This window comes from Bombina bombina, chromosome 1 (genome assembly GCF_027579735.1).
Source record: "Bombina bombina isolate aBomBom1 chromosome 1, aBomBom1.pri, whole genome shotgun sequence".
In the NCBI taxonomy this organism is placed as follows: Eukaryota; Metazoa; Chordata; class Amphibia; order Anura; family Bombinatoridae; genus Bombina; species Bombina bombina.
Window position 1 is genome coordinate 1,475,203,245 of NC_069499.1, and position 14,751 is coordinate 1,475,217,995.

Consider the following 14,751-nt stretch of genomic DNA (forward strand, 5'->3'; position numbering starts at 1 on the left):
TTTTAGAAGAGATAGTGGCAGGATTAAGTAAGTGTCTGAATATGACGTGTGGCAGAAATTGGTGGAGACTGGTTTATGGACTAGTACTTGGCTTGTGCATTCAGATCATTAGTGATCAGAAGAAGGCAGACGATCCAAGCATTCAGTTCTTTTCGGAATTGGATTCCTTCTTGTGAAAGTGCAACACGCTAAGATCTGACAAACAAAGGCACCTCCTATCGCAATATCACCAGGGCAGAGAAATAAAGAAGATAGGGTAAACAACAAATTCCTACTCACTTGTGGTATAGAGCCGACACATGTGCTAAAAGAGCAGGCTGAGACTTCTGAGCTGCTCGGCTGACCCGCCTCCCACAGTGTCGGCTCGCACTTCCAGATGTAGGAAAGACAAAATTCTCTGATGGGTCTGATCCCAATTCCACTTTTCCTCTCACTAGTCGTATCACATGCTTTTTTCTTCTTAATACAAGGAGAGTCCACCACATTATTCCTTACTGTTGGGAAATACTGAACCTGGCCACCAGGAGGAGGCAAAGACACCCCAGCCAAAGGCTTAAATACCTCTCCAACCTCCCCTATTCCCCAGTCATTCTTTGCCTTTCATCAGAGGAGGATGGCAGAGAAGTGACAGAAGATTTCGGAGTTGTTCCTCAGGAGGGATATATGCCTTTCGCTATGGAACTGGAGACTTAAGTAGTCTTGTCAGCCTCTCAGTGAGAGCATTGACGAAAGTTAGAGTCTGGAGATGCAGGGAGAGTTTTTCTGCGAAACCATCCAGACTGCCTGCTAACAGCTCCTTAAGCAACCAGTGTTGATGAGTTTCACTGTCTGCTTTCTTCACTCAAGTCCATGTCAGGAGCGATGCTACAAGACTGTCACACTTGAGAGGCTGTGTTTCTGTTCCACAGCACGGATTCTGGTAAGATCGTTACAATTTTTACTTATGTGAAATTGCTGAAGACAGGGACAGAGTGTGATTCCTTTTATCTTTATAGAATCATGGGTTAATATCTCCTGAGCGAGGTTTTTGAACAATGGGGATTAATCAAATGTGTTCTTTGATTTATGCTGCTTTATGTGAGATTTATTTTTGGGCTCATAGACTGTTGTTATGCGGTAACGGAACATACAGGTATTTTACTTTCACTTTGAACGCTGCACAGCTTGATAGCATTGGCATGCTTTTTCTCATGGCAGGGGCAGTCCTGCATTGCGCACCACATGATCAGCTGTGGTCACACTTTCGTTTTCTCTTTCCTCACCGAGCTAGCTGTCAGAGAGGTCGCTTCTTCTCTGGGTGCCTGGGTCTAGGAGGTGGTGAGTGCCCCAGTCATTGGGGGTATTTAGGTGCCATTTTTTGAGAAAAATAAAAGTTAATTTATTTGTATCCTACTGTTGTTAGCACAAGCTATGGAGGATCCCGATATGCTTTCGGGTACTCCCTCTATTCCTGATAGTAATACCTGTCTATATTGTGAGAAGGCCTTGGTGTGCCCACCCACTCCACTATGTTCCATATGCATAAACAAGGTTATTTTGTCTAAGAAGGTTAACCTCTTTAGTATGACTGAGCCGTCCACCTCTGAGGACTCACCGTCCCGCGAGGTGCCTACCCATCAATCATCTCCATTATCTCATACAGCTTCCCATAGCACGCCTGATCCTCCGTCTGGAGGGAGCCTTTTACCTTCTGACTTTACTGCACAGTTAAAGATGGAGGTGTCTGAGATCTTTAGTGCTTTACCTCGCCCTGCTAAGCGCAAGCGAAAGGTTAAACATAGCTATCCGGTCCAAGGGACATCCAGTGATTTGCTTGATTTGTCTGCTTTTCAGGTATCTTAGGATGGCTCACACTCTGAGTCTTCAGAGGGTGAAATTTCTGGATCAGAGTCTGCTACCTCTAGGCCTCTGGCTGCAGAGGAGCCATCCTTTAGGTTTAAAATTGAACACTTATGATTTCTTCTAAAGGAGGTTCTGTCTACTCTAGAGGTTCCAGAGGCCAAGTTGCCTGATGAACCTTTGATCCCTAGCATAGACAGAGTGTACAAGGATAGTGTAGCTCCACTAACTTTTCCTGTACATGTAAAAATGGCGAATATTATTAAAAACGAATGGGATAGAATTGGATCTTCCTTTTCTCCTTTGTCTGCCTTTAAAAAATTGTTCCCGGTCCCGGACACTAAGCTAGAGTTGTGGGGTTTCGTCCCTAAGGTGGATGGTACTATCTCCACGTTAGCTAAGCGTACTACTATCCCTCTTGAGGATAGCTCGTCTTTCAGAGATCCGATGGATAAGAAAATGGAAACTTTTCTCAGGAAAACGTTTCAGCATACGCGATATTTAGGCTGTTACCTACTGGTGCGACTCCTTAGTGGAATTGATAGAGGCGGAGGGTCCCCTCGATGTTATCCAGGAAAGAATTAAGGCTTTGAGAATTGCTAATTCTTTTATATGTGATGCAAACATGCAGATTATTCGCCTGAATGCTAATATAGCTGGTTTCTCAGTACAGACACGTCAGGCACTCTGACTGAAGTCCTGGTCTGCGAACATGACTTCTAAGTCTAGACTACTTTCCCTCCCTTTTAAGGGAAACATTTTATTTGGTCCAGGCCTGGACTCTATTATCTCCACGGTTACTGGGGGCAAGGGTGCCTTCCTAAAGCAGGATAAAAAGAACAAGTCTAAGGTACAAGGATCTAATTTTCGTTGCTTTCGTTTTGAGAAGTCCCAATGTCAGCAGTCCTCCTCTAAAACTGAGCAAACCAAGAGCACTTGGAAGCCAGCCCAATCCTGGAATAAATCCAAGCAGAACAAGAAGCCCGCCGAGAACAAGTCGGCATAAAGGGGCAGCCCCCGATCCATAGTTGGATCGTGTAGGGGGCAGACTGTCGCTGTTTTCAGACGCTTGGTCCAGGGACATGCAGTATCCGTGGGTCCTGGAGGTCATAGCTCAGGGATACAAGATAGGTTTCAAATCTCACCCTCCCATGGGCAGATTTCTCCTCTCAAGCCTGTCTTTAAAACCAGAAAAGAGGGAAGCCTTTCTGGGGTGCGTGCAGTATCTGTCTTTCCTAACGCAGAAAGAGGTTTGGGGTACTACTCCAACCTGTTTGTAGTCCCAAAGAAGGAAGGAACTTTCCGCCGAATTCTGGACCTAAAGTGCTTAAACAAGTTTCTAAATGTCCCCTCTTTCAAGATGGAGACAATAAGGTCCATTCTGCCTCTAGTTCAGGAAGGACAGTTCATGGCCACTATAGATCTGAATGATGCCTACCTTCCAATCCACAGGGACCACTTCCAGTTCCTAAGGTTTGCATTCCTGGATCAGCACTTCCAGTTCATTGCACTTCCGTTTGGTCTTGCTACAGCCCCAAGAATCTTCACAAAGGTTCTGGGAGCTCTCGGCAGAACCCAAGGTATAGCAGTTGCTCCCTACTTGGACGACATTGTTTAAGCAACATCCTTTCGTCTTGCAGAAGACCATTCGGTTTCTCTTCTCTCTCTTCTTCGATCACATGGATGGAAGATAAACTTAGAGAAGAGTTCTCTCATCCCGTGCACCAGGGTAGAATTCCTGGGCACTATAATAGATTCAGTATTCATGAGGATATTTCTAACCGACCAGAGACAATGCAAACTAGCTTCGGCATGTTTTGCCCTCTGGACCTCCATCTGGGGCTCAGTGTATGAAGGTAATTGGTCTCATGGTGTCCAGCATGGACATAATTCCTTTTGAAAGGTTCCGTCTCAGACCACTATAGCTGTGCATGCTGAGGCAGTGGAACATGGACAACCGGTCGAGAGAATCGCTCTCTTGGTGGCTCTGTCCAGATCAGAGGGACATTCTTTCTCAGACCATCCTGGGAGATTGTGACTACGGACGCAAGCTTCTCAGGATGGGGAGCTGTTTGGGGTACCAAGAAGGCACAGGGCCTGTGGTCGCAGGAGGAAAGCTCCCTCCCGATCAACATTTTGTAACTTCAAGCAATTTACAATGCTCTGAAGGCTTGGCCTTTTATGGGTTCGACCCAGTTTATCAGATTCCAATTGGACAATATAACCTTGGTGGCTTACATCAACCATCAAGGGGAACGAGAAGCTCTCTAGCGATGAGGGAGGTATCTTGAATTCTGGAGTGGGGGCGGAAGCCCACAACTGTTCGCTGTCAGCGATCCACATTCTGGGTGTGGACAACTGGGAAGACAATCCTTTCATTCGGGGGAATGGTCTCTCCATCCTGAATTGTTTGCAGAGATATGCTTCAGGTGGGGGACGCCGGAGATAGATCTCATGTCATCTCCTCTCAATACCAAGCTACCCAGATATGGGTCGAGGTCCAGGGATCCTCAGGCAGAGCTAATAGATGCATTAGCGGTGCCTTGGAGGTTCAATCTAATCTACTTTTTTCAGCCTTTATCACTCCTTCTTCAAGTAATGGCCTGCATCAAGCAGGAGCAAGCATCAGTGATACTGATTGCTCCGACGTGGCCGCGAAGGACGTGGTTTGCGGATCTAGTGAGGATGTAATCTTCTCCATGGAGGTTACCTTGTCGCAGGGATCTGCTGGAACAAGGTCCTTTCGTTCACCAAATCTAGATTTTCTGAGGCTGACTGCGTGGAGATTGAACGCCTAGTCCTAGCCAAAAGAGGGTTTTCTGAGAGAGTTATTAATACTCTCAAACAAGCTCGTAAGCCGGTTACTTGTCGCATCTATCATAAGGTGTGGAGAACCTACTTGTTCTGGAGTGAAGAGCGTGAATTTCCTTGGCATAAAGTTAAGGCTGCCAGGATTCTGATGTTTCTCCTGGATTGTCTGGAGAAGGGTCTTTCGGCCAGTTCCCTGAGGGGACAGATTTCGGCCTTGTCTGTTTTACTGCACTCTGTGCTTCCAGATGTTCAGTCTTATGTTAAGTCTCTGATTAGGATTAGACCTGTGTTCAGATCTTCGGCTCCCTCTTGGAGTCTGAATCTGGTTCTTAAGGTTTTGCAACCGGCTCCGTTTGAGCCTATGCATGAAATCGATATTAAGCTATTGTCCTGGAAATTTCTCTTTCTACTGGCTATTGCTTTGGCGCGCAGAGTATCTGAGATGTGAGCCTCCTTATCTGGTGTTCCATTCGGATAAGGCTGTCCTATATACTAAGTTAGGGTTTCTCCATAAAGTTGTGTCAGACTGCAACATCACTCAAGAGATTGTGGTCCTTTCATTATATCCTAATCATTCCTCTTCGAAGGAACGTTTACTTCATAACTTGGACATGGATCGCGCCTTGAAGTTTTATCTTCAAGCTACTAAGGATTTTAGACAAGCTTCTTCCTTATTTGTGGCATATTCTGGGAAGCGTGAGGGCCAGAAAGTCCCTTTGACTTCCTTATCTTTTTGGTTAAGGAGTCTTTTCCGCTTAGCCTATAAGACAGGGGGACATAGACCTCCTCCGAGAATTACGGCTCATTCTACTAGAGCAGTGACTTCCTCTTGGGCTTTTAAGAACGAGGCCTCTATGGAACAGATTTGTAAGGTGGCCACTTGGTACTCCTTACACACTTTTTAAAATTTTACAAGTTTGATGTTTTTGCTTCAGCTGAAGCAGCCTTCGGGAGAAAGGCTTTACAGGCTGTGGTGCCCTCAGATTAGGGTTTCTTTTGTCCCTCCCGTTATCATTCAGTGTCCTCTAGAGCTTGGGTATACGTTTCCCAACAGTAAGGAATGGTGCCTTTTATATCCTGATATTTCTCCTGCTGTTCTTTGTTCCCTTGGCGGAATGAATAGGGGATATGGGAAGTGGGAGATGTATTTAAACCTTTGGCTGGGGTGTCTTTGCCTCCTCCGGGTGGCCAGGTTCAGTATTTCCCAACAGTAAGGAATAATGCCGTCGACTCTCCTTGTACAGAAGGAAATGGAATTATCTGGTAAGCATAATTTATGTTTTTTCGTATGTCATCTACTTGTCATGCTTGGAGGCGCCTCTGTTTGTCTGTCTCCTCTCCTAGAAACGTCCATCTTTTTCGAATCTGAGTGACAGAGAGCTGCCTGGAGATTTTCATCACTTATATGGAAACCTGTGGGACTATTTTTGTAATTATTATTGTTCACAGGGTTATGTTGATCATTTTGTATCCCTCTTTTTACTGTATTTGATTAGTCTATTGCTGTTAGCGTCCCCTACCCTTTGGTTGTGGATTTTATCCCTCCTTATTTATTTGACGCTAAGAACTGGATTTGCACAGATCTTAGTGTGTTGCAAAGAATACTGCTCTGATGAGACCGAATGCCGTGATCCTCCTGCACCGTTACACATTAAGAAGTGCATATGAGAATACATTTTTTCCCCTTTTTGTGTGCCATCTCACTTATTAAAATGGCCCCTAAACACCTCCCCTAAGTCACTTGAGGTTTCTGTATGTTCAAATGTCCCGTGCAGCCATCAACTTGCAAATACACCTTCAAGGTTGTGCACAGAGGAATATATATTGAACACAGCGCCGCCAGGGTATAGTCTACAGAGTGACAGAAACATATGAGAGGATTATAAGTTGTGCCATCAAAAACTCAGCTGGTGAAAATAAAAACTAGTATTGAGAAAATAAGAAAAAGAGTATCACTTTAAAAAATAGGAGAATTTTAACAAAGAACATTGTAGCCTTTCTTGGTCTGGAATTATGCAGCATTTTCTTGTGCTCTCAGAGTTTGCCTTTTCTGCCTATAACATTATTCACTTGTCTTTGTCAGCTAGGGGCAATAGTAGAAACAAGTATTATAAAAGTATACAGCGTTACTCGGGTTGTATGCTTGTTAGCGCTTCATAACACTGTTCCATCCACATAGCTAGTTCTGTCATAACTGGATAAAATTATTGGAAGTTGAAAGCTTCAGCTATGGTCCAATACTTAACTCTTTCCCCATCTCTTCCAGTTATTAAGGCCTCCAAGGTAATTACACTGATCATGTGTGGTGGCACGCACAATATTAGTTTATCACAGAAATCAACGGGAATGGGCCTAAGCACAATAGAAAACTGTATGGGGAAATGGGAGGAGGTGTTTGGTGGCCATCTTAAGAAGCGAGACTCCACACCAAAAAGGAAAACATGTTTTTATTCATATATACACTTCTGAATGTGAAACAATGCTGGAGGATTTGATGGTATTGGCCAGTTATGTTCATGTAGAGCAGAGCTTTCCAAACTTTTCATGTTGGTGACATTCTTTTTAGACCTACATCATTTTGCGACACAGTAATTCAGTTGTACTAGCAGGAGGTTAAACTAACTTGTTATATAATAACTAAATGTATTTACAAGTAACAGTATGTATGTGCAAGAATTAAAAAACAGTTTAATAACACCAATAGCTTCTTACTATTTTAATGGGATGTATGAGGTTGATGGGATGAACACAGTTTCTAAATACAGTATTTGGTGGAATATAAGATAAAGACACTCGCATTACATCATCAAGCAGCTGTCCCGCTCACTGACTACACGTGCAGCCATGAGCCGATTGAGGAGACTACACTTGCAGTCAGGAACCAATTTGCCATCAAAGTCGCCAATGGGGATAGTTTCAGTTCCCGCTGAGCTGCGCCAATAGGTTAAGATGATCTGTGACCCACTAGGTATCAATAATGTGTCAATCATGTGATATGCGGAGCAGGCAGGAGGAAAGTCGGAAAACAAACAAATTTGTGCTGAAGCAGGGACACACCTGCACACTGCCACCGACACACTAATGTGTCATGACACACAGTTTGGAAAGCACTAATGTAGAGTGTTAGGGATGCAATTAGTGCAGAAAGTCGAGCTAAGAATTTCATTGGAGGAATTGTGTTATTTATTTGTATCCAAGATGGCTGAATACGTTTCTAGACCAAACTATATCAGTTCTTTATGTCTTGATTCCTGTTAGTGTGAAATAAGCAAACACTAGAACACAATGTGTTTGAAAGTAGCACCAGGAAAAAAAAAATCTACTTTTATTTTATTCTTTTTATAAAAGGTATATATATATCAACAATTAAGCACTGCATTGCACAAGTTCTGCATACAAAAAATGTTGTACTGTTAGTAAACATGTTTTGCAGTCCAGGGACATATCCTTTGAAAATCCTCTTATATATGTTTATCTTATCTCTTTTGCAGTAGTTAACTAGGGGCAAATATTGAAGAGTGCCCTCACTAATCGCATATTACATAGCTTTATTTTGCTATGTATAATTGCACATTTTATGGGTATATACATTTTTGATCAAGCATAATATAATTAAGATTTGACTTGTATCTCTTAATATGTTTAAATTATAATAATACAATTAACACTTAAAGGTGATGTAGCATATCTGTAAAAAGCTAGCTAGAAAATATCACATTTAACATCTCTATGTAAAAAAGGAAGATATTTTACCTCACAATTTCCTCAGTAGCCACATCCCATTGTCAAGGGAATTTAAGCAGCCAATCAGGATGCTAGTCACAGGACTTGCAAGTAAGTGTGTGTCTAGCATGTGCAGATACAATCATGTTATTTCCCTCCACAATTTAAGAAAGTTTACTATGAAATCTCACGAGATTTCAGTGAAATCTCAGAAGATCACAGTAAGCTAAGTATGACATAAGCACTGATGACGCTGATTCACTGCTGTTTTTTTCTGTATGCAGCTGACAGTAGCTACAGCATAGCTGTTCACAGACACACTTACTATTGTGGCCTGAAGAAATTTTAAGGTAAAATATCTTCCTTTTTGCATAGAGATATTCAGGTGATATTTTCTTGTCAGCTTTTTTACTATTATACTGCATCAATTTCAAGTGATTTAGCTGCTAGCATATGGGTACACTTGTTGTGACTTACAAGTTTGGTTATTTCAGGCTCAAACCGTTCACTTCCTACAAGTTCCGCGTGAAGGCGACAAATGACATAGGTGACAGCGAGTACAGTGATGAGTCAGAAGCTTTGACAACACTACAGGCCGGTAAGTTACTGAGGACAAAAGACAAATAATACGGTTGTTAGTATCTGAATGATCTAAATTTTATTAAGAAAATGCTAAAACTACAGTTTTGAGTAAAAAAAATCTAGTCAGGGTTCAAATCAATTTCTAGTCTTAAAGGGACATTACATTGTTGGCTACAACTACAATTGAATGGTTACTACTCATCGTGCTACTGTCTCTTAAAAGCATTTTCTCTTAATTTAATCCTTTGAAGCTGCTGATTCGTGATGTTCTGTATCGTCACACTGCGCCGCCATCTTGGAATTTAAGTATTCTTGTACCCTGTGTTAGAAGTGGTGCCCATTCACAGATCGGTGATATAGTTATCTTCTTGACAAGCTGTATCATGCACTTCAGTTTTGCATGCACAATACAGAACAGGAGCTGTACAGTTTTGCAGAGTTGCATATCTCTATATTATTCTTGAGGGCATTTTATTATTTGTTATGTGACTTGTTATGTAACCTGTGTAAAAGAAAACGGCAAAACTATAACTATTCTGTTTTCTGTTGTGCAAACTAAATCCAGAGATACAACCGTCAGAATGCAACAATACGTGCGTACCAAGATGGTTGCACAGAGTATAAAAATGCAGAGCTTTACCAACTGACTTCTGTAATAGGTTAAAGTAAGAGAGTGAGCTGCAGGTAATGAGTAGTGACCATGTTACTGTAGTTTAATGCCCCTGGAACATGAAACTCAGAATTAAACTTTTATAATATGCGATCCTTTTATGAAAGCATACCTAGGTAGGCTCAAAAGTGTGCACGTGCTGCAAAAAAGTTTGTAACAATGTTATACATGGTTGAAATAATGCATGCATCTAGTGCTCAGAAGTGTATGACATTGTTACAAACTTTTTTGCAGCACTGTTTCCATAAAGTGCCCCAGACACATGCACGCTCCTGAGCAAATTTGATCATAGAAATATTGTAACAATTTTTTTTTAATTGCTTGCTCTGTCTTAATAATAACTTGCACAAGTAAATCTATGTGATGATCCTAAATGATACAGAATATAACTGCTTATTAATTTACTGCCTAATGGATATCTACAAATATTATTTTGCATTTAACTGCTAGTCAATGGGGAATTAAGAGTTAAGACTAAACTAACTTATTTACTCTGTTTTTAGCTCCAGAAGAAGCGCCCATAATCTTGTCTGTGACGCCGCACACAACAACATCTGTATTAATTCGCTGGCAGGTAAGGAGCATGTATAGCCAGATTTAAGAGGAAAATACTGTACAGGTAGTCCTCAGTTTACGCCTGGGTTAGGTTCCAGAAGGAATGGTTGTAAATTGAAACCGTTGTAAATTGAAACCCAGTTTATAATGTAAGTCAATGGGAAGTTAGGGAGTTAGGTTCCAGGCCCCTCTCAAAATTGACATAAGTAACACCTAATACATTATTTTTAAAGCTTTGAAATGAAGACTTTAAATGCTAAACATCACTATAAACCTAATTAAATAATCACACAACAGACTGTATCATCAAACTAAGTTTATTGAACTTAGGGAAGTGGCTGCTAGATCTTGTTCCTTTGAAAGCTGCTCGATAGCTAATGTCTGTTCTGTGTACACAGATTAATTTCAGTCTGCTAAGCCTACATAACTTTGCTGCAACACAAGTGGACAGCTCCACCTACTGGCTATTTTAATTAGTGCACTGCTTTTCAATGCTTTTCAATAGCAGTTACATAACTGGAAAAAAGGTTGTTATTCTGAAACGGCACAAATTGAACCGGCGTAAACCGAGGGCCACCTGTAATCTGTTAGAGCATTTTATTATTGCACTGTGTTTAACTCCTGCAAAGAGGTTAACCCCATAGTTATAGCCAGATACGTAGCAGCAATGCACTACTGGAAGCTAGCCAATCACATCTGGTGCGCCAATTACAAGAGGCATATGTGTGTAGCTCCCAGTAGTGACTTGTTGATCTTGAGCATACCTAGTTATGCTTTTCAACCAAAGAATCCAAGAGAATAAAGAAAATCTGACAGAAGTAAATTGAAAAATCTCTTTATTACATATTTCTGAACCATGAAAGTTTTTTTAAAATAAAAATAAATACAATAAATTTCTCAAGAGAAAATATATATATATATATCTCATGAGGCGCATGTAAATTATAAATTTGTGACGTCATATTACATGGCGTAGTCTTAAAAATGCCCCTGGGACGGCTAGAATTAACCCTTTTTATTGGCGAATGCAGATTTGCTAAGAGAATTCTGGAGTCGAATTTTGGGCGCATTTTTACTTAAAGGGACAGTCAACACCACAATTTTTGTTGTTTTAAAAGATAATCCCTTAATTATCAATTCCCCAGTTTTGCATAACCAACACAGTTATAATTAGGGTTGCCACCTCAGCCATGTTTTCCTGGACACTTATGATTTACACATGCTGCAGGGTGTGCAGGGAGGAACATGTATTGTGTTTCTGGACAGCAGTATTCATATTCCTCCCTGCACACCCCGCAGCATGTGTAACTTATAACTGTTCTGTATTTTAAGGGACGGGTGGCAACCCTAGTTATAATTATACACGTTTTACCTCTGTAATTACCTTGTATCTAAGCCTCAGCAGACTGCCCCCTTATTTCAGTTCTTTTGACAGACTTGCATTTTAGCCAATCAAAGCTGTCTCCATGGTAAATTCACGTGCATGATCTCCATGTTATCTATATGAAACACGTGAACTACTGCCCTCTAGTGGTGAAAAACTATCAAAATGCATTTAGATTAGAGGCGGCCTTCAAGGTCTAAGAAATTAGCATATAAACCTCCTAGGTTTAGCTTTCAACTAAGAATACCAAGAGAACAAAGCAAAATTGGTGATAAAAGTAAATTGGAAAGTTGTTTAAAATTACATGCCCTATTTGAAACATGAAAGTTTTTTTTGGATTTGACTATACCTTTAAATAAGGGGATTAATTCTCAGCAGAAAATTAAATTTTTATTGTTTAAAACTTAATTCTCAGCAGAAAATTAAATTTTTATTGTTTAAAACAATAAATAACACCTTTACCACCCATTTCCCAGCTTTGCATATATAACATTGTTATATTAATATACTTTATAACATTGAAACCTCTAAATTTCTGCTTGTTTCTAAGCCAATACAGACAGCCTCTTATCACATGCTTTTTTATTTGCTTTTCACAACAAGAGACTGCTAATTCATGTGGGCCACATAGAAAACATTGTGCTCTCTCCTGTGGAGTTGTGCAGGACACAGAACTAATAGGCTAAAATGCAAGTCAATAGATAATAAATACAAAGGCATGTGATAAGGGGGCTGTCAGAAGATGCTTAGATACAAAGTAATCACAGAGGTAAAAAGTATATTAAAGGGACAGTCAAGTCCAAAAAAAACTTTCATGATTTAAATAGGGCATGCAATTTTAAACAACTTCCCAATTTACTTTTATCACCAATTTTGCTTTGTTCTCTTGGTATTCTTAGTTGAAAGCTAAAACTAGGAGGTTCATATGCTAATTTCTTAGACCTTGAAGACTGCCTCTAATCTGAATGCATTTTGACCACTAGAGGGCATTAGTTCACATGTTTCCTATAGATAACATTGAGCTCATGCACGTAAAGTGACCTAGGATTGAGCACTGATTGGCTAAACTGCATGTCTGTCAAAAGAACTGAAATAAGGGGGCAGTCAGCAGAAGCTTAGATACAAGATAATTACAGAGGTAAAAAGTATATTAATATAACTGTGTTGGTTGTGCAAAACTGGGGAACGGGTAATAAAGGGATTATCTTTCTTTTTAAACAACAAAAATTCTGGTGTTGACTGTCCCTTTAATATAACCATGTTGGCTGTGCAAAACTGGAGAATTGGTAATAAAGGGATTATCTATGTTTTTAAGCAACAACAATTTTATAGAAGACAAATCTAGCCCATAGTATAATTACCCCTCAGCTATCATTACTAACCTTAGGAAGAGAGGAAATGAGATATACACGTAACCCTCTGGCAGCCTTCTGTTTTTTGTTTCTTCTGTGCGTAGAAGAAATAAAAAACAAATCTTAGTGAAAAATAATGTGATTGAGAAAAGCAAAAAAGTATCAGTTACATTCGAAATCTACATGTGAAGAGAAAAAAAAGTGATTTAGAAAAGAGGTGTTAATTACGCTCCAAAACAACATGTAGTTAGAAAAACTAATTCATCTGAATATTATTGTGCTGAGAAACAGGGAGAAAAAAAATATATTAAAGGGACAGTCAACACCAGAATTTTTGTTCTTAAAAAAGATAGATAATCTCTTTATTACCCATTCCCCAGTTTTGCATAACCAACACAGTTATATTAATACATTTTTACCTCTGTGTTTACCTTGTATCTAAGCCTCTTCTGACAGCCCCCTGATCACATGACTTTTTATTTATTATCTATTGACTTGCATTTTAGCCAATTAGTGCAGTGTCTGCCACAAGCCACGGGCGTGATCACAATGTTATCTTTATGGCTGACATGAACTAGCTCTCCCCTGTTGTGAAAAGCAAAGAAAAAAGCATGTGATAAGAGGCAGCCTTCAAGGGCTTAGACATTATCATATGAGCCTTCCTAGGTTTAGCTTTCAACTAAGAATACAAAGAGAACAAAGCAAAATTGGTGATAAAAGTAAATTGGAAAGTTGTTTAAAATTACATGATCTATTTGAAACATGAAAGTTTTTTTGGACTTGACTGTCTAATATGACAAAATATTGTGATTAGGATCATGATGCTAAAAAATAAATAATCTAAAAAAAATTTAAAAATGTATTGTTTTTTTTGTCCTGTTTGTGCTGTACTTCCATCTTATTTCTTAATAAAAAAAATCCACCTCACTTGGTAACCATAAAACTTGTATGCCTTAATTTGTGTATTCAAATGATGTTCTTAAAGGGATATGAAACCCACATTTTCTTTTGTGATTCAGACAGAGCATACAATTTTAAAAAAGTTTCCAATTTACTTCTATTAGAAATGTTGCTTCATTCTCATGATATTCTTTGTGGAAGATATACTTAAGTAGGTGTGGATCACTACAAGGCAGAAAATAGTGCTTCCATATAGTACTCCAGATACGTGCACGCTCCTGAGCTTGCGTCCCTGCTTTGCCACAAAAGATACCAAGAGAACTAAGAACATGTGATAATAAAAGCAAATTAGAAAGTTGTATAAAATTGCATGCTCTGAATCACAAAAGAAAAGTTTTTGGTTTCGTGTCCCTTTTAAAGGGTTTAAAGGGATACTATAGTCAAATATAAACTTTTATGATTCAGATAGAGCATTCCATTTTAAGCACATTTCTAATTTACTCCTATTATAAATTTTTCTTCATTCTCTTGGTATCTTCATTTAAAAAAACAGGAATCTAAGCTTAGAAGCTGGCCCATTTTTGGTTCAGCACCTGGGTAGCACTTGCTGATTGGTTGCTAAATGTAGCCATCCAATCAGCATGCGCTACCCTGGTGCTGAGCCAAAAATGGGCCGGCTCCTAAAATTACTTTCTAGCTTTTTTAAATAAAGATACCAAGAGAACGAAGAAAAATTGATAATAGGAGTAAATTAGAAATGTGCTTAAAATTGCCTGCTCTATCTAGTCAGAAATAAACTTTTATGATTCAGATTATCCCTTTAACAAAGGTATTTACTGTCAACTACCAACATTGTATATAATACTATAACGCACAGTATTTAGGTTTCACGGTAGTTGCACCCAGAATATATACCTCTGACAACAGAATCTCAA

The 14,751-nt window shown here is 39.8% G+C and overlaps 1 protein-coding gene across 1 annotated transcript in view; it reads left to right on the forward strand.

Moving 5' to 3' along the window:
• The window catches only part of SDK2 (sidekick cell adhesion molecule 2), a 476,461-nt gene that overhangs the window by 397,518 nt on the left and 64,192 nt on the right, over positions 1-14,751 (forward strand). The window contains exons 32-33 of the mRNA XM_053721253.1: positions 8,868-8,971; positions 10,129-10,199. Coding sequence (XP_053577228.1) covers positions 8,868-8,971; positions 10,129-10,199 — 175 coding nt within the window. The remainder of the gene's footprint in view (positions 1-8,867; positions 8,972-10,128; positions 10,200-14,751) is intronic.